General features: G+C 35.8%; 1 protein-coding gene across 9 annotated transcripts in view; it reads right to left on the bottom strand.

Moving 5' to 3' along the window:
* LOC128986728 (dachshund homolog 2-like) overlaps positions 1–26,485 on the bottom strand; it is a 193,443-nt gene that overhangs the window by 114,875 nt on the left and 52,083 nt on the right. For 6 of the 9 annotated variants that reach the window (XM_054407225.1, XM_054407229.1, XM_054407226.1 and 3 more), the window contains one exon: positions 12,157–12,290. In XM_054407225.1, coding sequence (XP_054263200.1) covers positions 12,157–12,290 — 134 coding nt within the window. The remainder of the gene's footprint in view (positions 1–12,156; positions 12,291–26,485) is intronic. The other 3 variants (XM_054407227.1, XM_054407228.1, XM_054407232.1) reach the window with 1 other exon arrangement.

Here is a 26,485-nt window from a genome sequence, read left to right as displayed (position 1 = left end):
ATATTTTTCTGCGTTGGTAACCAGAATAATGATTTGGATGGTTTTGGCGTTGTTATTGGCCTACCTTATGCCATAAGATACAATCCTTAAAAGGGAGAGTATCAGTGAAAATATGGTTGACTTTTACTGGTTCGTTACTGAGAACTTTGTATCTTTCGTAAGATTGCACCTGAGCTGCTCCCCCTATTTCGTTTCATAAAATGAACCGTTGTGGAAAAAAATCAAATTGTAATAAAACCACCTAGGGCTTTCATAAATATTGAACTCATATTGAATTCAAATTTAGATTCAAATACTCTCAAGTCATTCCATATTGAAAATAAAAAATATAGTGGCTGCAATAGACATATTACTAACTTTTTGAAACGGTAACGTCAGTGAGCTTCAAGTCAATAGACCATAGGAAAGGAATGAACTGTTTGCTTCATTTCAAGACATTTAGAGCCGGAAATCAAAGTGATTTCACTTTCCAGACTCGTTTCCCGCCAGAACGGGTCTATGTAAACCACCAGGAAAGGTGTCGACATTCAAATCAGCTGATCATGTTAACAAGAACAATTCACATCTCTACTTCCCACGGTGGCTACTTTCTACCAATCAGGTGCAGTTTCGATCGTTTCCTACCGCAATTATCGAAGCAAATACCGGCTAACAAACAGGAAAGGCGTACGTTAATGGGTTCGTTCCCATCTTGGAGAGGAATTGCCAATTATATGTGGACGAGAAGCGAGTATGGATACTGGAGTTGGATGACAACGAGATGAACGTGACGAGTAGGAACAAGAATTGCAGAGATGTAGGGCAATACTTGCGGAGAAGGCTGGTAAGATTTGTATAAAGTATAGTACTTTGAATGCAAGTATGTTTGTAGTGCATTGGATACAATAAATCGGCAACCATCACCCAAAATGCTCCTCAATTTGATGGCGGGACTTTGTTTCATAAAATACCTTCATCATTGTAAAAATATTACTATACCGAAATGCTTTGTTAATCTGAGGATAAATAGTAGTGCTGAAAATTAATAGTTTGTAAGAAATAGTTCCACCTTCGTATGATCGTAACTTATAAAACTGATTTAATTTTAATTTCAGAAAAATTTCAATATTGCAATTAATGAAGATATTTGGACCTACCTATAGCATAGAATAGAGAGTGCTCTTTTCTGTGCTCATAGGGATTTTTTCCTATAGTAAGCTAGCTTTTTCCCTCTGACACAGTAAACTAAAGTAAAACTATTGTTACAGCTTGTACTGTATACTAAGAGGAACCTCAGTCAGGAGTGGATCGCCGTATCAAATTATTGCACAAGTTCACAATGAGTAAATGTGAATTCGCAAAAAAAAATTCTCTTCTGATAATTATTGGTAATCCCTACACACTGAACAAACATTTTCGGATCCATTTTACCCTATCCGATATACAGTTTTGTTACATTGAGGACGAGAACAGTTAGGATTTGCAATGTGGCTCGTTGCAGCGGGGAGGAGGAAACGGGGCAGCAGAATCAGGACTATTAGAGTTAACTACGAACTTCCTCCCCCTGTACATTCGGCTGGGACCCTACCTGTTGTACGACTGACTGCGACAAACTGCCGGTTGATAGATAGGTCAATCGTCACTCATAGTGATTGTAGCTTATTGGCACGCTGAAAAAGTATACGTTTCGTAATACTTCTGGTTTGATTGTTGTGTAAACATTATTATAGATTAGTACAAGAGTTCGCCCCGTGGTCGAAAACGCGACCAATAGCATGTGAAATTCTCTATTTTCATCCCACTCTGTAAATAAAACATGTGATTGGAATTTTTTTCATTTGTTTTGATTTTCTGTTTATATTTTGTTGTTATTTCGTCACCAACATGGCAACCCATAGGGCCCATGTATTTTTTTTTTTTTATTCATTTTCGCACTTATTTTTTAGTTTATCTTAATTTATAGAGGGATTCTGCACATCTACAGGAATATCTTTCATTTTGTACGCGTGTAATTCGGTCCAGTAGTATGGTCAGCTGTCATAAGTTTTGCAAAAGTTTTTTAGTATACAAGATAGATCAGATGGGACGGCGGTACAACCGGTAGGGAGTGCATTTTTAGGTGAAAATGAGCAATGGACGATTTTTGTATGACCATAGACTAAGAGTATGATTTATCTATGGTATGACTAAGATTACAGCTCTTCTACTGACTAAGATCAGCTGTGTCTTTAGCCTGGACAATTTATCAGCACAATGATTTAGAAGCATCAAAAAGCTCCCAAGTTTACCATCAAACCAACCATGATTATGCGTACCTTATATCAACTCATCTACCCACTTATTGTTAGAAAACTTATAGAAACGTAACATATTTGAACAGGTTTGATCATTTCATAACCATTTTGAATCTAAAATTCCCTTTGTCAGAGAAGAATGGGACTTGTCTGTTCAAGAGGTGGAATGGAAGGGCTCGGTCGATATTACACACGTCCTATTGACCTACTGAGCTTGATACACTCGTCCCTTACTGAATCGTACATCAACAGTTGCAATAGGTACTTGCGTATTTATAACTGTCAGCCACCGTGCATGTTCACAGCTATTACTCTCTTAATTAATTAACTCCAGATAGACACCCATTAATTATAATCTGTACCGTGTGTGGAAATAGGCACAATTAGACTAAATTGAAGTGAAAGAAACAATACTTCGGCTTGAGAATTCCGCTGGGAACGAAGATGAGGAATAAAAACAGAGACACCTACGGCATTCCGGACGCGTCCGTGACTTAATTGGAGATTAATTAATTTGTTTCGTTTCAAAGCTGTTCACAAATTGGACTGGTTTGGAGGTTTGTTTATGTGTGTGACTTTGCTGATTTGCCGTTCACATCGAGATTTACACACTCAAACATCACTTCTTGCCTTCGTGTTTACCAAAGAGGTTAATATAGAGGTATAATTGAATTTTATACATTTTTCATTTATATTTTTTTATATTTTAGTTAAAGTGTTATAAAACAAATATAACCGAAATAGATGGCGTACAATTTTGATTGTGCTTTGAGAAGTTAGTGCTAATAATTTAGCTCTTTCAGCTACAAATTAAACATATTACTGCAATTATCTGCCTATATAAATCAATTAAGCCCCTAGTTAAAATAAAACCAACATTATTTCACTATGTCTTGTATTTTTTCAGCACTCCCTGAGGATTTTAAGTCTGGTCTCGCGGCAAAGATAGCAAACACACCAAGTAAGCAAACATTGGTACCCAACACGCTAATCTCTGGTTTGATTGTACCTTTATTTAGTTCGTACACCAGTAAATCACAAGGGTAATTTATGCTGGAAAACAACATGTGAATTATAACACTCGTTGTGTTTGGCGAATGAACTAAAAACCTGTTTACTTTACATTGGTTGTTTGCAGTTTCGTAAAATAGCTCATAGATAAGAGGAGTGTGGGAATATAGTTAATGTGTACATGAGTGAATGTATGCACATTTGTGTGTAATTTACAGGTATATATGGAGACTAAGCTTATTTTAATGTGACCAATAAAAACCATAATTTGAATTAATTAAAATGTTCATAGTACACCTCTGATGGAGAGTTTGACTTTTCTCCTTTCTTCGTCAAGCTTCCTTTGATATCGGGTTTTCAGGGTTTTCCATTTTTGCCAAATCATTAGACTTTAGATAATGATTGACACAAATCGATCTAAACGAACGTGGTTGTTTTCTGGCCACCCAAAAAGTTAAAGGTTCAATGGACTAAGTTTTACTATGAATACAGGTATTGTAACTACTTATCTATTAAATAGTAAATACCATTGAATATAGATTATGTAGGTAGTGTCAAGTGTTACCCAAGTCAACAATCATGTCCAATGTCATATCACCTACGACAAAATTACTACTTTATTTCGTTACATACCCCGTTTATTTATTATAAACGGTTATTTCTATTTCCAACTGGATTTCTAATAATCATAATCGTAAGCGAAACTCACCCCCGACGCATTACAAGTGGGTTCACAAAACTACCCCGTCCGCATTAGACCGCTATTAATTCGGACTAAGGTCTGATTTAGATAGACCACGTATGTTTGTTTGGTGTCGGTTTTTATAAGCCCCGCCGCGTCTCTGGGACAGTTGGTTTAATATTTAGTTCTCTCTGCCCCTGCTTACTCTGTCTCTGCTCAATATTAGTTTTGTATTACATTTCCTTGAGTGAATCACGATTAAAATAAAAATGTATACAATGTTCGATTCAATGATTGTATCAATTTTCTGCCTGCTTTACAGATATACTATATAATATTTTTATCATTGCCTTTACCATGTCTGGATTTGATTTACAAACTATGACTAAATTTCTCCCAGCACATCCATCCATTTTAAATCCATCGATCCCTTCCTCTGAGCCTAAAGTTTTTGAAAATAACCTACATACTTCATATGAAGTATCCTTGAAGCTAGAAAACTATTTTATTTCCACGGTTACAGCATTATACTCATTTACACATAAAACTAAAACAGTCAAATTATATACACAAGAGATAAAGCCGTAACAAACGAAAACCTTTCATACATTCATCCCCCGTCCTTTTAAGGCGGAATATTAAATTACCCGAAATTACCAACAGTGATGGACACGCTAGCGAATAAAAGGGAACAATAGCATGTTTACACCACATAAAAGACATGAAACCGACACACAGACGAACGGACAGACTGGCAAAGTCAGCGGGTGGTGCATTAAGGAAGCGTCCAAGCGACGGATTCCATTTTCACCCTTTTAAGGGACGCATGACTAAGGGATATTTAAAACAAAAGGGGTCGCCGCTCGCATAATAAGAGAAACGTAGTGTTGTTTAGGGGTGTTTCTTTGGGGTGTTTTTCGATAATTATGCTTGATTAGGACGAAGCCTTTGTTGGAGTCGCGTTATCGAATCTTGCTTTGATATTCGCGTTCATCAGAACATTAATGACAATGTAATGAGAGATGGAACGTAGCCACTTTGGCATAAGTGTCTGAAAATGTACAGAAGTGCCGAGATAGAGATGGTGGTTCCGTTGTCTTTGATGAACTAATGTGTGTATAGACGTGTACTCCAGTCGTCGTTGGAACAGAAGCAATATGCGAATGGTAAAAACCACTAGAAGATTCACGTTAATAAATAGTTATTTCGTAAGCAGTAATTTTATATTTCATTAGTAATTAATAAGGGGTTGCACCTTATATTAACAATAAATGTAAAAGATTCCAATTAAATAGAAAATAAATACAATGAAAATTATTAGATTGATTAATTACAGGAATAGAAAATTTATCCTACAGGTACTTTAATAGAAAATATTGAAAATGATTTGGTAATCTCTACTAATTAGTACGAATAATATAATAAACACAGAGGAGTGGCTAATTGTCGAAGTCTTCATGGGAAGACGTCTGATTAGGGTCCTTCGAAACCACCAAAAACACAATTTGTTTAAATAGTTATCCAGCATATACTAGTATTTCTTCTAAAATAAGGTGAATTTCTTGCAGTTATCGTTTGTTTTTCCAAGTGACTCCATATATAAAAGTCAAAATAAAGTTATCTAAAAATAACTGGGGTTACATATTACCATTTAACGTATTCATTAATTAACTACATTGTAGTGTTGATTGTAGTGTACTCTTTTCGTTACTACTTACTTCTCTTTCAAATTACCTTGAACTATTTGACCACATATTAAACATAACATGTTAGTATTAAACATTTTGAAAAGTATTTCAATACACTGTTTTCTGTTATGTCTGGTAATTAGAAATTCTATGTTAGTAAGACGTGGAGTTCTAGCTTAACCCTCTTCACAAATCCATATATACTATTTCAACCACCCCAAATCTATTCCAACCCCTCGGCTTAAGATGCATTTCAGCGCGATGTCCCAAACATAAAGCTAGATTACCACCTCTAAGATGTTTGCTGTATACATTTACACGGCCTTCAATATCACACCAATCATAAACAGGTGGATTGGTCATAAACAGATGATTGAGTTTGCCCAAGTCTATAACCTGGCGAGGTGACGTCTTAGGTTATGTTTTGTGATTAACAGTATTCGAGGGGGAGACGTTCGTCTCTGGAGATTGTAGTTGTCTCCTAGTGTGTGTATAAAGCGAAAGTGATGTAAATGGACAAAAATAATGAATGGATAGGTAGAGTGTATAAAATAATACAAAAAATACTAGGATAAAATAAAAACGAGGACAAATTAGAACATACAAAAATGCTAAGGAATTAAAAATAATTTACCGTTATAGTTCATCAATAAAAAAATTTTAAAATACCTAAATTTATAGACTTTGTTTTAAAACTTGTATACTTGCCAACACGTAAACAATGTTACAGTAATTCCAGCTCAAATTTACACGTGTATTATAAACATATAGACGTTTATGTTAAACAGTGTTTACCTGATGAAGGAAACAATTAATTAATTGTTAGAGAAATTATTTACACGCCGTCTTATTAAGCAATATTGTCATTCACTGCTTAATTGGGTGCGTAAACATTGAAATAAATGGGGGTTTTGCTAATTAATACGTTAATTACAAAGATAGAGTGTCGTAGTTTTAAATATATCCATATAATAATAATTAAAATAATAATACAAAATAAACCATGAAATTTCAATTGATAATGGTTTCTACCACTCTAAAAGTTAACTTAAATTATCACCAAAGTAGCTTATGTATTTTGTCAGAGTATGTACGTTTGGTTGTGAGAAATGTTATAATGCAAAAAATATTGTATTGGATGGAGGGGACTATAAAATAGTAGTTTTCGTTACTTGTCCCTAAAGTAGGCTGTTTTGGGACGATATCGTGTTTAACGGACGAGACTTTGCCAAGTCCGGAAATCCGATCAAGTCACAAAAAAGCATTTTAGGACGAGTTACGAACAATATTTTTCATTACATTGTCATATATTATAGCAGAAAATACCAAATAAAATACAGGAACACTGAATGAATTAGGTTATGTAAGAAACAAACAAAGTTTGTTTATAGGCCTATATTGTTGAAGCATTTTAAAGGACCAGAACCTTTGATTTGTTTTTTTAGATAAGCTTTGACATGACCATATGATTCAAGTCCGTAAAACTTTACGGACTAGTCCGCAAAAAGCTATCTTTAGGGACTCAAAGACAGCTGGTTTGAGACAGTGTGATGAAAAATTATTTCTATCAGCCTGAAAGACTTCTCTTTTTCTCATACGATCCCGGACCACCAATTGCAGATTTAAAAGTCATTGATAAATTACGAAATTTGGACCTTGTCACAAAAACAAGTTCCACATTATATTTCAACCAACCGCACTGTTTCTACATACGTTTTAGACAGAAATACGTACGAAAACCTATACATATGACTCACTGCCGCACGATATAACTTACTTACACAGTGATCAACAATAACCATATTAGGCGCCGCTGTGCGCCAGTCTCGTGCGGTCGACCGCTTCCAGCACGTGCGGCCAACGGCTGACCGCAGAGGTTTTGATGAATATACACGGGATGTGGTCGGAATCAGTTGCTATTGAATTGCCTTGCTGCTAAGTTGATTTAATGTTGCAAAAGAAAATTTACTAATGTTTGAAATTAAAATAAAACTGTTGAACTACTTCAATTGGTTGTGAAAAACCCCACTAAACCCTTCTTTGGTCAGAACCGATTAATAACAACATTTTTAATGTATAAAATCCCAATGGTTTTACAACTGGTTTTACAACTAACATAAACTAAACCAGCTTGAGGCCTACAACCTCAGGTAAAACATTTTCCAAAAATCTTCTGGTGAAAGGAACAACATTGATTTGATCTTCTTCATTTTCGTAATTTAATTAAGATTTTTTTTATTTAGGGAAAAACTGTCGTTTTTACCGTATATTTGTGCTTTGAACTCCTTTTGATGATCCGTTTGACTTCCTAACATCCAACACCTCCAAAAAACCCTCTATAGTCCACCTTCATTTCACAAGATAAACCAAACAATTTCTTGATAGAGACGTTATAACGTTGACATTGTTGACGTTGTCCCGCTTTGGACAAATAGTGGAGCTATGACGAGGCAAACTGTTATAATTACGTTGTACGTACAGTATTGATAATATTGTTACTGGGCCGGTATTTGCCGTGGCTTAACCATTGTTCAATACAAACACACATGCAGCACTGTTTGGTGTTTGTCCTTACAGAGGGCTGTTGCACTGACCACCACGTCAACGATGCAAGTTTATGTTTCATCAAGGGTTGTTCGCCGCCTTTATGCGACAATGGCGTTCTGATCCCGTCTCAAAGCCGACAGAATTCGGATGGATGAAATTTGATTACAAAGCTCTACCCCTCCCTTCTGACGTATCTGTGATTCTTTGGGTCTGTAGGTGGCTTTGTTGGTCTTTGTACTGCGGCTGTCACCTTTTCCGCAGGAGGTTGGAAAGAGTGCAGCAATGTAATAGTAATAGGTTTGTGTTTTGGGTTCTTGCGGAAAATAGTTTGGATGCAAAAAAACATTACTCATTCCGGAAATTAAAGCCATGGCTACAAAGAATATGTAAGGGCTACGTATTAACCAACGTATTAACATATATCAGAAATCAAGTAAAGACAAGTATTCTTATCCGTACAGATTTTGTGCAGTCGTAGCTTTCATACAAAACTACATTTTAAGCAAGTAGCTTAAAAATTTTTTTGAGCTTTTAAGCTCATCCCGTGGCTACAAAATCCGAAGCTTAAGACTTTACTCAAAATTTAAGTAACGAGTGATTCTTATCCTCAAAATCGGTGTGACAATTTTCTTGTTTAGGGACGATTATAAAAAGCAGATTGAAAATTGCAATTTTGCCAACATTTCAGAACTGAAAGCCATTATGGGTACAGAACTCGGATTTCAGGATTTTACCAAAGATTTTACTTCCAAATTTATATAAATTTAAGAAAAGATTATTATATCTTTTTAAATTTATGTTTAAGGTTTTAAGGAGCGATTTTACTAAGCAGATTTCAACCTAACACTCAGTACTTGAGGAAAATGTCTATATGCCATGTTCATTTCATCAAAAGGGAATACTTTGTTCATAATTAAAACGATTACAACACGTATGGATTTTAATCTGGAATAATTTCAATACACTTAACACGTAATTGACTGCAGTCAATTAAACTGGAGAGGTTTCAAGTCAAGACAATCTTCTTAATTGGCTTAACCTTTGTGAAATGCTTCTATCTACAATCTAATTTTAGAGTAAGTGAATATTACATTCTGCTTTCCATAGGGGTTTGAATTGACTATAATCCTCCAAACTTATCATGTAAAATAATAAATTCAACACGTAGATTTTATTTTCAGAGATTTGTGGCCTTTTGAAGAACATTTTAAAGAAATCCCCTACACTATACTGTCACATTATTTAAAACATCACTTCTCCAATTCACTTATATGATGAGTCAACATTCTAAAAATTCGACAATTACTCTTAGAGTTATTAAATAACGTGCCCTATTTGTTTTTACTAATTCTTGCAACTACCAGCAACGAAGAGCCAACACTCAAACATTACTTCTTACAGCGACTACTTGTAAAGTCATTAGTGCTGGTGACACGCCCCCAAGGTAAACACCAGTTGTAATTGTTTACTTCCCCATTCATATTGTTTACTCACTTGTCGCCCGCTGCGGGAATTAACAATGCTCTACCTGTGTAGCTGTCTGGGCCGTCAACAGAGTCAATAGTGGCTATTGATTGGGCCGCTATCAGCGACCACTCATCAAAAACAAAACTGTTACAAGCGGGGACTTTATCCCTGAAATGGGATATTTCATGCACAGGGATGGAATGAGATAGGGGAAAGGTAATGAATAGTAGGAAAGGTGGGAAACTAAAAAACATTGAGCGAGCTTATAACTAGGCCTAAGCTGTGTGTTATTTACAACGACATCCGGGTAGAAAGAAAATTGTTACAACTCGGGAATTAATCCCCGAAACGGGGTAACACATTAGGTTGAGTACCTACTCAACTCGGTGTTTTAGGAATCAACTACGAAACCATTCTCCCATTCCATCCCTGTAATACCTAATGAGTTATACCCCGTTTCGGGGATTAATTCCCGAGTTGTAACAATTTTCTTTCTACCCGGATGTCGTTGTAAATAACATACAACAACAATCATCATCATATCCACACACATATTTGAAGCAATCTTACAAAGAAAATAATTACACTTTTAAAAATCATTTTATAAGCATACGAAACACGATTTCACTGCTCATTTCATTCCTTTAATCTGGGAAATATCCCATTTTCGAGTATAAAATACTCAAGACACAATTGTTTTACCGATGAATTGTCTTAAGTAACATCATCATATCCACACACATATTTGAAGCAATCTTACAAGGTTGTACAAGGTTGTAAGATTGCTTCAAATATGTGTGTGGATATGATGATGTTACTTAAGACAATTCATCGGTAAAACAATTGTGTCTTGAGTATTTTATACTCGAAAATGGGATATTTCCCAAATTAAAGGAATGAAATGAGCAGTGAAATCGTGTTTCGTATGCTTTTAAAATAATTTTTAAAAGTGTAATTATTTTCTTAAAATCTAGTGCGTTACTAGTACAAGTGACATAAGGAACATGCTGTATCTTTTTCAGGTAGTGTGAAATAATATGAGGTTTTTGGGGTGTAAAGGGATTTTCGTTTTTAAGATAAAGTTTCATGACCAACAAAACAATAATGGCTGGTTCCATTGATTTTGGGACTTTCTAAAGTTGATTCCAAAACATATTATTCGATGTTTTCAAATTGTTTAGCCATTTGCTTTTCTTGATCTAACTTCTACATATAACATAGGTTGTGATTTGGATTTAGACCTTAATTCACTGAAGTCAAAGGGGGTTTTTTAATGAAAAGAAAAACGTTCATAAAAGGGACATTAAATTAAAAAATGTCAATCATTGCCCAACCAAAACTATTCACCGATGATTAGTTTGCCCTATGGTTTTTGGTAGTAACGGTGGTTATCCATTCTTGAAAAAGTTTAGTTTGAAATCAGCCATTATAACATACCAACTTAAAACCTTTTAACCTTTTCAAATCTTTGTGAAATCCAACTCACAGCCACGTGCAAGGGAAAATCTCCAAGTCGTTGGATCGCGGATATAGCAAGCGCAGTTATAGCAACAAAGGGTGGTGCAGGTATTTTGAAAACTTGGTGACTTTCCGATAAGAATGCCTTAGGGCGAGGGGGCGGCACGACCCTGGGGGGGGGGGGGTATTCAGAACACGCGCCGTTGACAAACGATGTGGTGACAACGGCGGGTCCTCTGCATGGGAAAAATCCACAGGCTACTTATTTTGCCGTCATTTGTTTCCCTTCCCTACTTGGCGAGGAATATAAACCCTGGTGTAGAAATACCTCGATCGGCACCGTCTGAATTGATTTAATTTGTCAAAAGTATGAAAATATTTAGACAATTGTGCTTGATCGATAACGCTGAAGAGGATTATGATGCAAATACTTTTAACCCGAATATGATTTGATGATGATTGTTGTATTTTTGTATGATGCCTTGTTATTCTTTCTTATTGGCTAAGACCAGCACTTCTTTACCTCGCAAAAAACAATCTAGGTAATTCTGCTGGGTTCAAGATAAACATCTTAAACCAGGTCCAGTTTCAAACCATTGGCATTATCTTCTTGCTTTTATCGAAATGTTTTTGGTGACCTTAACTTTTCATTTTGCGAACATTATAACCACTCAGATGCTCAGCAGTGGCAAATAAAGCGATAGACGATACTTTTCAATCCTACCATACAAGTGTCCAAAGAGTACCTGACCGTTTGGAACATTGGTTGATGGTGTTTCAAAAAAAATACCTCATGATGTAGCTGGAGGTTGATTTCATAAAAATTCCATTTCTCCATCACTTATTTAATATCAGTGAGGTTATCAACCAAGCTCGAAGTGATACTTTTATCACTTTTAAGTACTCTAAAATCATCAGCCCAACCAAATTTTCTGGACCTTCCAATCATTTCTTGTGTTACCATTTACAAGCTTTTTGTTGCCAACATTGATCATTCTAGAGAATTTTAGATATAAATAGACCAACTCACCAGAAAGATGGCCGTTCTCGTAGCCAGGGTAGTCCCCGTTCTCAAGGCGGTGTTTCTTCAGCTGATGGGACAGGTGGGAAGCCGCCAAGCTGAGACCGATGGATGCTCTCTTGGGAGGTCGTCCCGGCCTGGAACTGAGCAATGGTAGAGAGTTACTGACGTTAAACGGGGGGCCAAAGGGAAGAATTGGGAATGTGAGGAGGAAAGGTAGGAAGCAGAGGAAGGACTCCAAGAAGAAATGGAGAGTGGGCGTTTCTGAAATGTCTAAATAAAAGCTATAAGGAAGATGAACCAACTTTAGTTAGACAAATTTTTGAGATAATTGTAGAAGAATGGAAGAAACACCAAGGGTGAAAACTTTGTATTTGGAAAAGAAAGACTAGTCAGAATACACTAATAAGTGGAAATCGGATCTAAAATAAAATTGAGTAAAAAGCTAGAGTAAAATAGGGGAAACGTTCAAAGTAAATTATGATAATAATCGATGGAATTTGGAGGTGAACTTTAAGAAGGTAGAGTAGAGAATAGGCTAATCCTTGGCTGATGAAAAAACAGCCATGATATGAAAAGATCATGAAGAATATTCATTTGACAAAGGCTGAAGCTGTAAGAAATCATGACGGGTGATTGGAAAAGAAATGGATTGGTTTGGATAGAGGGCGTGGAAAAACTTTAAAATTAAATATAAACAAAATAATAATAATTCGTACGTTCGATGTAGGAAATTTTCCAATCCCCTTGCAACCTGTGTTTTAAAATCATCGACAGTGCTTAAATTCGTGTACTTCAACATTCCTTCCGATCTTTGTTTTACAACTCCTACAGCAAAAACTATTCAACTGGCCAAACCATGTAAATCACTTCAAAATCCGTGGCAGAGGAAATCATAATTTCTTGCCACAAAACCGGACCGGCGATAGTCACAGCCGTTACATCCTTCCCATTGTCTCCACGCCCAATTATAGGTGACAATATTGGCCACGTATAGTCGCCATTGGCCACGCTTCGTCGCGCGACACATTTTTTGTCTAAAATAATGAACAAGTGAACTTCGCTGATGAGTTATGTGTAAAGAAAAGGCGCGACAATTGGTAAAACACAGTTTTTAAAAGACAGGAAACTATTGTTTTGGTTTGTAACCCGTGGATTCAAGGTTGAAGAAAGGTGATTTTTTTTGTAAATCAATATATTGTTTAACTCCAAATAATATTACGGATCTTAAAATACTTCAAGCTCTATCAACAATTAATCGTACAGTGGTTTGATGTGTGGTAGGGGGGATCCTATAAACATCTAACAAAATTTGTGAATTCATTCCGCGTTTTCCAATAGATAGTGTAACCTTTGTAAGAGTGCATTGTTTATTTAATCTCTACGTTGGTTATTTGTGTTTTTTAATGGATTTATTTTTTTATTTTTTAAGTCAGCAGTTTATGACTTGGACTTAAAATAGGTGTTTATCAGTTAAACTCATTAACTTTGGAAAAACGAATTCTTAAGTTTAAGCATGATGAAGAGTCATGGTTTCAACCGTTCCGTAAAACAAGTTCCAAAAGAGCAGTGACACATAGTAACACATATATACGTAAAAACCACAACAATTAGCCACCAAGTGAAATTGTGACATTGATTTCGCGATTCAAATAAGAATTTGCTTGTCGTTTAAAGCAGATAAACCCCGACCTCAACAAGAAACTTCACTCTCAGAAACATTCCAGCTGGATTTGTACATCTCCGAATGGAACAAAAGGTTTAAGATGTTATGGCCATTCAGGGCTGTAATCGGGCACATAAAACGATTTTCAAGCAATAAAATAAATCCGAGAGTAGCTGTGTAGCGCCGATACGAACACCGAATGGTTTTTGAGTGGTCGGGCGCCCCTGTTGTGTCTCCCTCTCAATAATTTAGTTTCGACGTTGATAGGACTACAATGGGCAGCGGTTACTTCTGGATGTTTGATAAGTTTAATCAAGTGTTGTGTTCTCACGGCACAGACATTATGACAGAAAATTGATGGATTCAATACCAAGTACAACCAATACTTGTTAATGTTGTAAGTAAATTATTGAAGGGATGAATTCGTATTTTGTGATTTGCAAATATTTGTATTTGCTTTTATAAAATTAACATATGTAAATTCTAATTTAGTCTTTTAGCTGCAAAAGACTAAATTGCTGTAAAATCTCCCAGACTATATTATTCCACATTTGAATCACAAGTTTGAAGTTTTGAACAGGATTTCTTCTTTAAGTGAACATTGAGAAATATTTGGTGATCCTTAAGGGATTTCAGGAGTGGCTAGGCGCCTGGCGGGAGGTTATGGGGCCGGCCACTGGGGCCCGAGCTGGCTGTTCTGCTGTTGTATAGTACATACGCACCTACGCACCTATAGTATTTTAATATAAACTAGCCTAGAATCTAGAATTAATACATTTTAAATTATTTAACTTTGTTTTTTGTAAAATATATTATTTTTTATCTTCAATTTATGATCTGCTGTAAAGTGATCTTCAATGGGGAAAAAATTTAAAAAAACGGGTAGGCCCGGGCCCCCTAAGGGCCCGGGCCCTGTGACCAGAGTTGCACCAGCCCCACCCTTGTGGGGGCCATGGGGATTTCAATATATTCTGAAATTATTTATGTAAAAGTAACAGAATATTATTCATAAACCCGAACTGAGGTGTTGTGTGACATTAAAGCGGCTTGATTTGGCAATTGTTTTAATATATTAAGATGTCAGCAAACATGTGGGAAATATTCACCCAAAAAGTAAATACTTATCATTGTATTAGTATATTTTAATTGCAAAATATTATACTCATTTATTTGTTTTAACGTATTCAACGTTTTGTTGTGGCAGGCACTTTTCCTGATGCTCAGGAAAAAATGCACAGTAAAAAAATGGGATATACTAAGAAATATATTTTAATCCTAGACTCAGCATATTTCCCTGTGTTATGTCAGATTGGAATTTTTTAAATTGATCGTGACAAAAGAAATCGGTATTTAATTTAATCTCTATTTACATTATAAAATAAATACAACGTCGTGTTGTAACTAAATGCACATATCAAATACTATACTGTTCAACCGAAAAAAATAAACTTATATGGAAGGAAACCAAGCACACCAATTTAAACTCCTGATATTCCAGAAACACCAATAACCCCGGACAAGAGCAGGCAAGATGCTTGATAACAGAAACAAGCGGGGCAATAAAAGTGGGCTGTAAAAGTAGTGTTTAAACAGATGGTGTTATTGGTTAATAACGAGATGTTTGTTTGTATCAACCAATAAACAGGCTTTCAACGGCCTGCAGTCATCGTGATCATTGTCCTGTTTAGCCTCAACCTGCGTTGTTGTTGTTAGACAGCAACAACAATCGGATGTTATAAGATGGGCGAGTTGAAATGGGGATATTTTAAAGTACGAGATGGGAGTAATTGTGAGGTTACAGTATAAGTTTCCACCGTTTTTTGTACCACGTACATATGAGTTATGTAACATATCTTAATATAATTATTTCAATCCATGTGTTACCTTTTGTTGAACCGATTTTTTCAAATATCAAAATTTATGAGGGATTTTATTGGTTGATTTGACGATTAAGAACCCAATCTTTGTTAAATTTGCTTCCAACCAGTTTGAAAATGTTTAGGTGAAATATTTCCCACCACTTTATGAAGCTATTAAACTATCAATATTAAAACTAGCTGTTACCCTCGGGCTTCAGCCCGTTTGACTTTATAAGTATTAATAAAAATATTGATTGGTTAAGTTAAGCTGAAGTAAACAAAACAGAATACAGTTAAAGAATGACTAACAAATAAGTACAGCTGGGGTATTTAACATTAGGTATATGAAAAGTTCCCTTTAGAAAGGAATTACGACCTTAAAGGGTGATTTATGAAATAGTGGATAGTTTTGAGAAAGGTTTTTCGTCATGACGAACATTTTAAGTATATGGTTTATGGGGGTGTGACTTATAGTTTTCTCAAAAGTTCATGGGGACTTTGGGATTTATATAAGGATAAGTCAATGTATGTTTTAATTGTACATTGCAAGTTAATCCCAACCTAAACTTTTTCAGACTTATTACCCATGACAAAACGTTGATGGACAACTAAATCACAAACAGAGACATAACTGGTGCTTCAGAGAGGAATCAAGAGATCATGAAATTGGGGAGGTAAATGCTGTAGACCCAATAAAAAAAGACACAGAAATCAAATCTCAAACAGTTCCGTTTTGAGTTTAGAGTAGTGCCCCGACCCTCTTGTGTTATTTACACCCCTGAGTGATTCTGCCACCGCCCCAGGCCAGCAGCCGTTTCTTCTGCTAATATTTCCATTCTCTTATATCATTATCCTTTTTTTATTCCCTTCCTCCCTGGGCAATTTGATCCGTCCTTTTAAAAGTGCAATTCTCAAGGATGAACCATTTTGCTGAGTTTCTTATTTTGAAGTTATTTGGCTGCAAAGTAAAAATATACAGAATCACAATTAATTTTAATCCGTCTATCATGTTAGGTTCATCGTGTGATAGGAATGCATTTTTAGTTAAAAATTGACTTATTATATAAACTATTTTATATAAGGTGATCTTACTAATATTATAAATGTGAAAGTTTGTTTGTTTGTTTGTTTGAAGTTCAATCACGCACAAGCCACTGGACGGATTGGGCTGAAATTTGGCATGATGATAGCTCACATTCCCGATTAACATATAGGCATATTCTTATCTCAAAAATCCTTTCGGGCTCCGCCCCAGAGGCTCTGTAGCTCCCCATGTTAGCCTTATGAGTATTCATATTTAAAGGGAAAAATAATTTAGTCAGCTGTTTCAACTAAAAAAAGTTGGTTCTATGATATACAAAAGCATTAAAAAGCTATAAGATTTACCAACAGGGTGCAGCACTATAATTATTTTTGCATTTATGTCAAAGTAGGATTGTTTACAGTTATGTTTATGTTTTTAATGTCATGAATAATTTGTGATTTTTTGTGAATTCTAAATAATTTTTCTTTTTTATTGCTTAGGTGAAGTGGTAGAACATTATGGCTATGGTAGATGTGTAATACCATCATTATACCGCCAATTTTAAGAAGGGAATGTTATCAAAATTTGTCTTCCCCCATTGCAAACGCAAAGCTTGAGTATAACTGCGATAAGCATTTTAAACTTATATGCCAACCCCGTACGAAGGACGGATACTCTGCTAGTATTATTATATACCACCAACAATTAATTGGCGTTACATATCTAACTATAAGTTGAATTGTAGCTTGGCCTGAAGATGGATTTGTATTCCTCATCCGAAACGTCGACTAGTGTAGTTGGATATTGTCATACAGTATTCTAAAGCCCAATATTCTACACTCTACTTAAGCGATGAATTAATTCCTTTAGCTTAGAGTTTAGGTATAATAAACTGATAAATATTTTATAAATATGAATTACCTATTTAATTTTCCCTATTGGAAGTGATTCCTTGAAACTCGCATCTTCATTTTTGTATTCCATTCCCATTTCCTAATTTCAATTCAAACTCGTCGAGAAGAATATAAATCCTCCTTTTCGCCCCCAGTAATTCAAATCATGTAAACAAAGGTATGTACTCGAAGGGTGGCCTGCCAGATATTTTCCCGATATAAGGACGGATGAAACAAAAATTGCTTTTTAATCAGGCGGATTCCTCAGACTTTTATTAGCAATGAAAACAATCTTTTATTGGTATGGTGCTTGTTTTTCATTATGATTTAGTCTCTAATAAAATCAGTGGTGGTAAAAAAGTAATTAGACAGGAACGAATGCGATTTAAAAAATATTTCTTTCGGCATATGGGGTGTTTTAGCGAATAGCGTAGGTTTTTAATTTAAAATATCTTCAAAATGTTTTACTAATTTACACCTATTTTAAACATTAATTAACTCTTGCCTGTATCCCTCTTTTCAGTGCTTGATAAAAACTATCAGGTATAGAATAATATTATTGACTTTTGTACGAAATGTAACAGAATTGGGTTTTTTATCTACGCTTTTGGCAATTTTAAGACTTTGTGAAGGGTCTGTTCAAACAATGACCCCTTAACAGTCTGACGTTTTTATTAAAATTTTACTCCAAGTTTAATATTACCATTATTAATAGTCCAATGACGAAAGGGCATTGGGGTGCAGAATTTCTCTAGTTTTGAATCCTTTCGTTTTTAAAACACGTTCGCTGCTGAGCGCTAGATGCCGGGACGGCGCCAGTTGCTGAACTAACGCTCGGCCGCTGCGTGACATTGCCACCGATACACTGAATTAGAATAAAAACAACAGTAGTTATACTGGATGGCAATGTCCTGCAATAAAACTGGTTTTGGATATAGTACTAAGTGATTCTGATAGATACCAGCACTACCGAGGTTACAGTCGTTCAAGTAGTGTCGCTATCTAGCAGGAAAGAGGTAAAACAAAGCCCTGTTCCAAACGACCCTGGTGGTGATTTGGGAAACTATATTTTTTATTGTCAGAAAAGTACGTCCCCACGAGCTGCAAAGAAATATAGAACGCATGTGACGTGCTGGCTTATTCATAGCAACGTTAAACAACAATGAACGGTGACGTTCTGGAACGTTCTTAGCTCCTGGCGCCGTGGCCTGGCTGACGTTCCGGAACGTCCGTAGCAGCGAACGTGTTTTAAGTTGAACACTTTAACCATTCGGTTATCCAGACAAATTTGTCATCGAAATGTTTTACACTAAACAACCAAACTATCTTTATTGACCAAAAAACATGTCATCTTTTACTCTTTGTACTCCTCACCTTTTATGTCATCAATACAATTTTAGTTCTCTTAACTTTCTAACCTCTAAAAAAACTGCTTCATAACCTTGTAATTATTTGACCTATACTGTGCTTCACGTATTGGAAGCTAGCAGTCATAGTGTTTTAATGTTTATTCATTACGCGAAAAACCTTTCACAAAGATCCCCAACACAAAACAACAAAATAACCTATATTTACTCATAATTTTATCATCCTTTCACACATTTGACTCATCAACTTCATTTAAATTTCTACTAAAAAAAACTTGGTCACAACTTTGTAATAATTTGAACCGACAACTCAGCTGTTATTGCGTGACACGTCATATGAGGGTTATAGTAACACAGGAAGGGTTGTACACCCCTAGGTTTCGCCGGGGGGGGGGGGAGTTGAAGTGTCATCAAATTGGAACGTGGAGGGCGTAAGATTGGGCAGATTACCATGTGTGCTTTGGTGATTGAAGGTATACACCTTCAGATGTTCCCCCCTTCCACCAGTTTTCAAAACCGAACACCTCGTTTGTGGAAAAGTTATTTTGATGCAAATGTGAAAATCTTTGTTTCAAATAAGAAAAGGTAGTTATTGTTGTATTTAAAAGGTATATAACCTACTTATTTATTTAGTATGTATGTGTAACAAAATTAATTTAATTGAACGTTAATATGAAGAATTCAAAGATTTTAAAATATTACACAAATTATGCACCCAGCTTCTATTTATGAACATATAATTATTTTTGGAAATCATTGATGCAAATCTATGTTTTAGTAATCAAAAGCTAACACAGTTGTTCGTAGATAGAATTCCGTTAATAATACATTACATTTTTTTATGCTGAATTGTAACTAGGTAAAGTTTGCATAAGCATATAGGCCTTTTGAAACTTAATTACTAAATGGCATATTATTAACCGCTTCTAACATTATTATCATTACAATTAATTAGTATAACCTTAATTTCTTCATTACGTTCCACAATTGTATAACATTTATTTAAAAAAATTAAACATTTTTGACTATGAACTGTAAGTCGATAACGTTTTCACTAGCATTTGAACATTATGGCAAAATAAACATTTTTAACATCTACAGACAATCTAATAATCTTTTTTTTATCACAGTGGGAAAAAATAATTCACCAAGGATGATGTCTTGTTCCGGCAGCTCTGACGGACCAATCTCCAGGTCATAAGTCAAACAGACAGACAGACAGACACCCCTCCCCATGTTATATTTTATGACCTCAGTCCAGTCCAATATCTTGACCCTACCTCACTATCACTGTCCACACTAAAATATAGCGGTGAAGATTGGACTTTGGACTCATTTAGGCTTAGTGTAGAGACTTACGTCTTTCCTTCCAATACTCGCTCGTCTTCACCGGTATCTCTCCTTATTTATGTCGAGGGAATCTCAATCAATTGCAACCACTTGATATAAAGGTGTAAAATTATATTTGTAGTTTTAGTTTTAGCTAAGGTGGAATTAAGCTATCTAATTTTGAAAAAAATGAAAAAGTTAGATGAATAAATTTTGTTGCACTGTTTTTAATCACTAAAATATCAGCTTCAGATAAACATTTTCATAATTTTATGGACATTATGACGTTAATCACGTCTGGATTATTATCCAACAGAAACTGCATTCAAAATCAACTAATTCTGTTCTGGAAATTTACTAGTATCTTAAAACATGTTTTATCATTTTCAAAAGGGTTTTTATTACCATATAACTTAACTGAAAACCCAATACTTACTATTACTCACAAAATTTGCCACGTTTCGTTCCACGACATTTCGTCAACTTACACCATTTCATCCCTCACTTTTCACGCCATTTAACCCACCCCTATCTACAATCTCTGTCGTTTTCCCATTTCTCGTAACAAATACTCGACAAAGCTCCGTCCAAAAATAGGTCGACTATGATAAACTGGCGGGTGGCGCGTGGTGCCTTATCTACAAGACCCAAAATCAGAGGGGGGAGCCTGGGGTGAAAACAACCAGATCCCCAGTAAAAGCCAGATGTCATCCAGCGCCCTTAAATAAAAACAACATATCACCCGACCGATTGAAAAAATGATTGTGTTTTTTATGGGGTAACTGCGTATCGGGGTTTTCGGCCTCATTGCCGCTCGGGGGCCAAGGGAGAGTTTTTGGGCGAGGTCATGTTACTTGATGGACTAGCAATGACTCAGGGGTTTGCCGGAGTTCGCACGGTTGATAGTTGCGAGTGTTACTGGGGTAGCGTAATGTACCGCTTCTTTGGTTTTAAAATCGTCCTGGGGTAGGTCAACCCTTTTGTCTCACATAATTCCTTTTAATTAAATTGATTCTATGGACTTTTGTATAAGATTAGTGATTGTTAAAAGGTATCCACTATTGACAAACTATATGTGCATTTTCAAAAACTGCAACTTATATGGAATTTTCTGAAAGAAGTTACGACTAAAATGATTTCCCATTTATAAATACATATAAAAACTAATTAAATTTATCTTTGATTCCCTGGAAAGGTTTCCCTAGAATGTTGTCTACCGAGATATATACATATCATATATTTTAATTGTATCCTGATTTGCGTTTTACTCAATTTCGACTCTTTGTGTAAAATTTTAGAAGTTTTGTATTTAAACTCCACCTGAGCTGCAATACGTCTACTATACACACTTGTGCACTGTTACTGATCAATAGTTTATCCCAAGTAACCTTCGTAGCCTGAGGATCACAATCAAGCACCGCAGTAGTAGCAGTAGTCGCCCCACACACGCACACGCACACACACGCACAGTTACATTGTGTACACGTCTTGCCAGTATCGTATGTCGAGGGTCCAACCCTTCCCGAACCCAACACCGGCCGATCGCTATTAAAAGCTCCCATTCATTTTTAGTGTATTTACAGAAATCGAATTTGAAAGCGTTTTTCGATTTACTACCCTCCGAGGGTCGAATGGACTGTCACCGGGTGTTTCGCTTTTTGACACTAATCCAATGGGATATAAAAATAATACAAGACCGCGTCTATGTCTCAATCCCCGGTTCATCCCTTGGCCAAACAGAATGTTTTGTATTAATTTCCATTCTTATCTGGCATTGTGCTCCCCTACAGAACGATAAGTCCGTCATATTGCGCGGATGTTTGGTTTCCACTTTTCTTCTGAACGTGTAATCCTTCGCGAGGATTAGACGAATCAATTTCAGAGCCTGCGATAGCGACGCTTTTTGTTTTCGAAACTTCTTTTATGTCTTCTTTGTGGGTTTATTTAATATTCGTCTGTAATTTTGGGATTGCTTGGTTGCGTCTAAAGAAATATTGCATTCTATAGTATACTGTTATCTCTAGACTGCTTCAGAAATTATTGGGAATTGAATTTGTTTTACCAATTTTTGAAGTATCTTCGTTCTGACTATTATTTTTGCAAAATTCTTTTTTACACAAATTGCGACTAGAAGATGGAAATTTGAATCTAGAGACCAGTTACCACAAGAAACCCTATCTTTGGTTTTTCAATTGTAACATTCCAGGGTAATTTTTTTTTTTTTTTTTTTTTTTTTTAAAGAAAATGAAACCATTAGAGGTCATCATGTTACAAATTACACCCTCTTCACCACTCGCACCAGCAATGTTCTCCAGTCGTATTTTCGGCGGAATGCCCTACGTTAACCGTAACGGCCACTTTTATTAAAAACTTATCCGCCGAAGACCGGTGTTCTTTATGCGCGCTTCGAATAATGAAAACGTCTGAAGTCGTAAAATTAAAAAGAAACAGCGGCACACATAGAGCGGTGAATTAATTATTGCGTTTCATAAAGGAGGAAAAGTTTGAGAATGTTATTAGTTTGATTTACAGGCGGGGCTTCAGAGTCTTATGTTCCGTTCGCCCTCTGCAACTCATTGTCTATTACTCGTTTGTTCAAAGATAAATTTTTATAGTTTTCATAAAAGAGGTTCCTTTGTGATGGTGTGCTTGAAAAACGGGGCATTTCGAATCTTCAAGACCTACTTGTTGGGAATTTGTGATAAGCTGAATGCGATTACTGACTTTGGAAATTATTTTGATATTGATATTTCAATTTACTTATGGAGTCAAACATTTAATTACATATTTGTGGGAATACTTGTATGTGCAGGTGAATATTACTGTACTATATATGGTTATGTTATCAAATACGTAATTACTATTTTCAACCCATCGTATCAATTGCATTAATTTATCATCAATTACGAGCTGGTGTGAAAAAACTAGAAGAAACTAGAACACTCCCACATCTAACCCACCCCAAACTCTCACAATTACGGACAGCAAAAGCGCAAAGGTGAAATCAAACAGGCTGAATCAACTGTTGATTGTTGATGGGCCACAGTTGCAGCGAGTCAACAATGAACAATAAACAGCAACAATAACAATAACAACAGTTGAACAGTATGTGTGTCACAGCCGACATCGATCGACTGACTCATTCACTTGGTTGCCTGGAGACCGATACTTATTAAAGTGATTAAAAACTACCCTTCGCCCTCTACCACCCTGTAGCCTTACATAGCGTTGCGAAGCGGACACCTACTGAGCAGCAGTGTTTCGGTTATGGTATTTAAAAATTGCGAATGGAAAGATTTTGGGATTATGTTTGTTTTCTAAATAGGTTTTATGGAATTTGTATTTCAATTGTAGGAAGTGTGGATTCTAATGATTCATATACAATGACACTAAATGATGGTTATGGTAACTATGGTAAGGACACTAACTATGGTGATGGTAGTTTACTAATGTTGGAATCTGAGTGGTTAAGGTTAGGTATTTCACTGACAATAGTTTGGTCTTTGGTTTTTGGTCTTTAGTTCTGGTTAAATAGTCAGTAGATCTAAGTAAGTGAAAAGATTAATAGTTTAGAAATAAATTGCTTTTTCCAGCTTAAAACAACATATGATACACAAATAATACTGTTTAATGGTATAAATAATTAAATAAATCTTCAGAAAACCAAACTACGATCAAGAAGGGTTTTACTTAACCACAAATAAATTCAATTTCACAAAGTTGCTCCCTTAAAGCAATCCTTTCAAGACCGGGAATCAAGGTGAAAGATAAATAGAATTAGGAGTTAATTAAAACAATCCTGACTTAGACCCAACTTCTGATCGGGCAGCTCCTGCGGCGAAATCTTACAACGAGAAATGCAGTAATTAAATTTTGAATAAGTAATCGTAAGTGTTAATTAGGAAATCGCCCCCAGGGCCACCAACTCCGTTTTGAGTTTTGGAGTTTCGGGGGAGGGGTTTGCGAAAAATGCACCTGATTTTGACATCTGCCTCTGCTCTGATTTATGTAGTTGGCGTGATGGATGCCTTATCTCTGTTCAACACATGTTCTAATATATTCTCGCGCCATATTTCAACTTCGGATACATTTTTCTTCTTTTCCGATCTGTCAAGGAGGGAAATAAAAGGCGTGATTTTGCAAAGGGGCTGTTCTGGGGTCTATCTCCCGGCGGGGGATGTTTCGACGCTGAAAGATTTATGTGAACATTGTCCCGGGGCTTTTTTGGCTTTATGAGGTCATCTAATAGAAATAGATTGTGTCTTCAAGTTTATTTTATAGGACAATATATTCCACGATTGTATCCTTGTCTTCACTAAAGATGGGGATGTCAAAGAGAAGTCTGTTGACAGCATATGATCGTCAAACACATAAACAAACAATAACTAAACTAAACATGCTATGAGGGGATCACCATTCGACTGGTCCAAATGCAATGAAACTTGACCAAAGAAAGATAATTTCACACATTTTGTCAGAAATCTCAATTAATCGACCTCTATTAATTATGTAAACTTAATATCAGCCACCTACTCTCTTCCCTTTCAGTTTCAAATAATTTACCAACCAACCAAACCCAAGCTAAAAATTCCCAGATCACTTCTACAAATTAATAGAATCCATTTTTACACTTGACAACAAAAAATACAACCAGACGCGAGCGCGCACTCCAAGACTCCTGCCGGGGACGTGCATATCTCGAGTCCATAAATCCAAAAATATTTAAAACACTGAGTAGTTTTTGAGAGGGGCCGGCAATGTGTCCATCATCGGGCACTAGAAAAGTCTAGACGGTTTGAGACGGGGTGTTATAGACCAGACTACCCTTAGAGGGCTGGGGCAGGGGTTGAAATAAACAGTAAGACGTCTCAGGAAGTAAAGCATAAACACGATGTGAGGTTGTCATTCCTAGACTATTTGTTACCAAAAATAAGCTGTAGATAAAACACCCTCTTGTGTTGGTTAGTCTATGGCTGTAGCTATTTCACTCTTGTATTCGATGTTTATAGATATTTTACGTTCCAAAATTGTTTCAGTGAATTTTCACAGGTTTCAAATTGAATAAAATTCAAAACAAAATCATTGCTCTCGTCACTTCTAAATTTATCGTATAAACACGTATTTATTAATACTCTTATCGAGAGAATCGTACTTCAAAATGTGCATAGGTTAAATGATTGTTACTAATAATTGACGTGACTCAAACAAGTTATATTCCTAACGAAAGAATCATCAGTTTAGGATCAAATTAGTAGATTCGACGAATACTTGAAATAACACAAAAGAAAGTTTTATAATAATTTAAATTTGCAGAATATTGATGACAGTTTTTTTTCGAATAATTTACACAGAATACTTTACCGGTAATTTATCTGGAACCACAAAGAAACGTGAAGAGAAAGCTGTTAATCTGTCCCATCTTAATTAATGGTCTCCAGATGAAACAAATTGAATATATTAATTGACCGAAATCCCTCGTATTATACCTAATTACCAAAACAATGAGGCCGCGTGCGAGATTATTTTTCTATGTTGACGCTCCCCATTTTCTCCCATTTAAACTGGAAAGCGTCAACAGTGGAAACAATGAAGTGGGCAAATTTACAAAGCCGTGGTCAGAGGTGTCGAGTTGTTGATTCTAACATTTTCCATTTACACTCCCTCGTCCAACTGTCGCGCCTCGTCAACTCTTTCTGTTTTTTTACGATTCCCCGTTAATTGCTTTCAATTTGTCCGAGTTTTATTCAATGTCTCTGGTGTTTTGCGTGTATTACCCGCTGTTTGTGCATTTAGCTTTTATGTTTGGGGTTTACGTGAGATCGCAAAATGCGCCGATTAATTTGCGATTTGCGGTCGGTGTTGTGTTGATACGTTTAACAGCTGTGTGCATTGTTTGAAGGCGAGAATTGCTCGGTAATAGTGTTGTGTGGTAGATATGATACTTTTGTATGCTTACACGTACTGTTGTAGATATACAGGATTAGATTACATCTCAACCAAATTTGGATTTAATAATACATTTCAGACTGTGTATTTAATTTAAATAATCGAATAAACTTATAACTTGATAAATAAGTGCTTTCCTAACTTCTAGAAGGTTAGCGAGTCGAGAAAGTAAGTCGTATGGTTAGGAACTCAACTTAATCATTTGGCAAGTAGGGCTTAAGAAACAGTTTGGGAATAAGGTTTGAATTAGGTTT

This window comes from Macrosteles quadrilineatus, unplaced genomic scaffold (genome assembly GCF_028750875.1).
Source record: "Macrosteles quadrilineatus isolate MER2022 unplaced genomic scaffold, UCM_ALF_1.0 Scaffold_2__2_contigs__length_208266976, whole genome shotgun sequence".
NCBI lineage: Eukaryota > Metazoa > Arthropoda > Insecta > Hemiptera > Cicadellidae > Macrosteles > Macrosteles quadrilineatus.
This window is presented reverse-complemented; position numbering and strand designations above follow the sequence as displayed.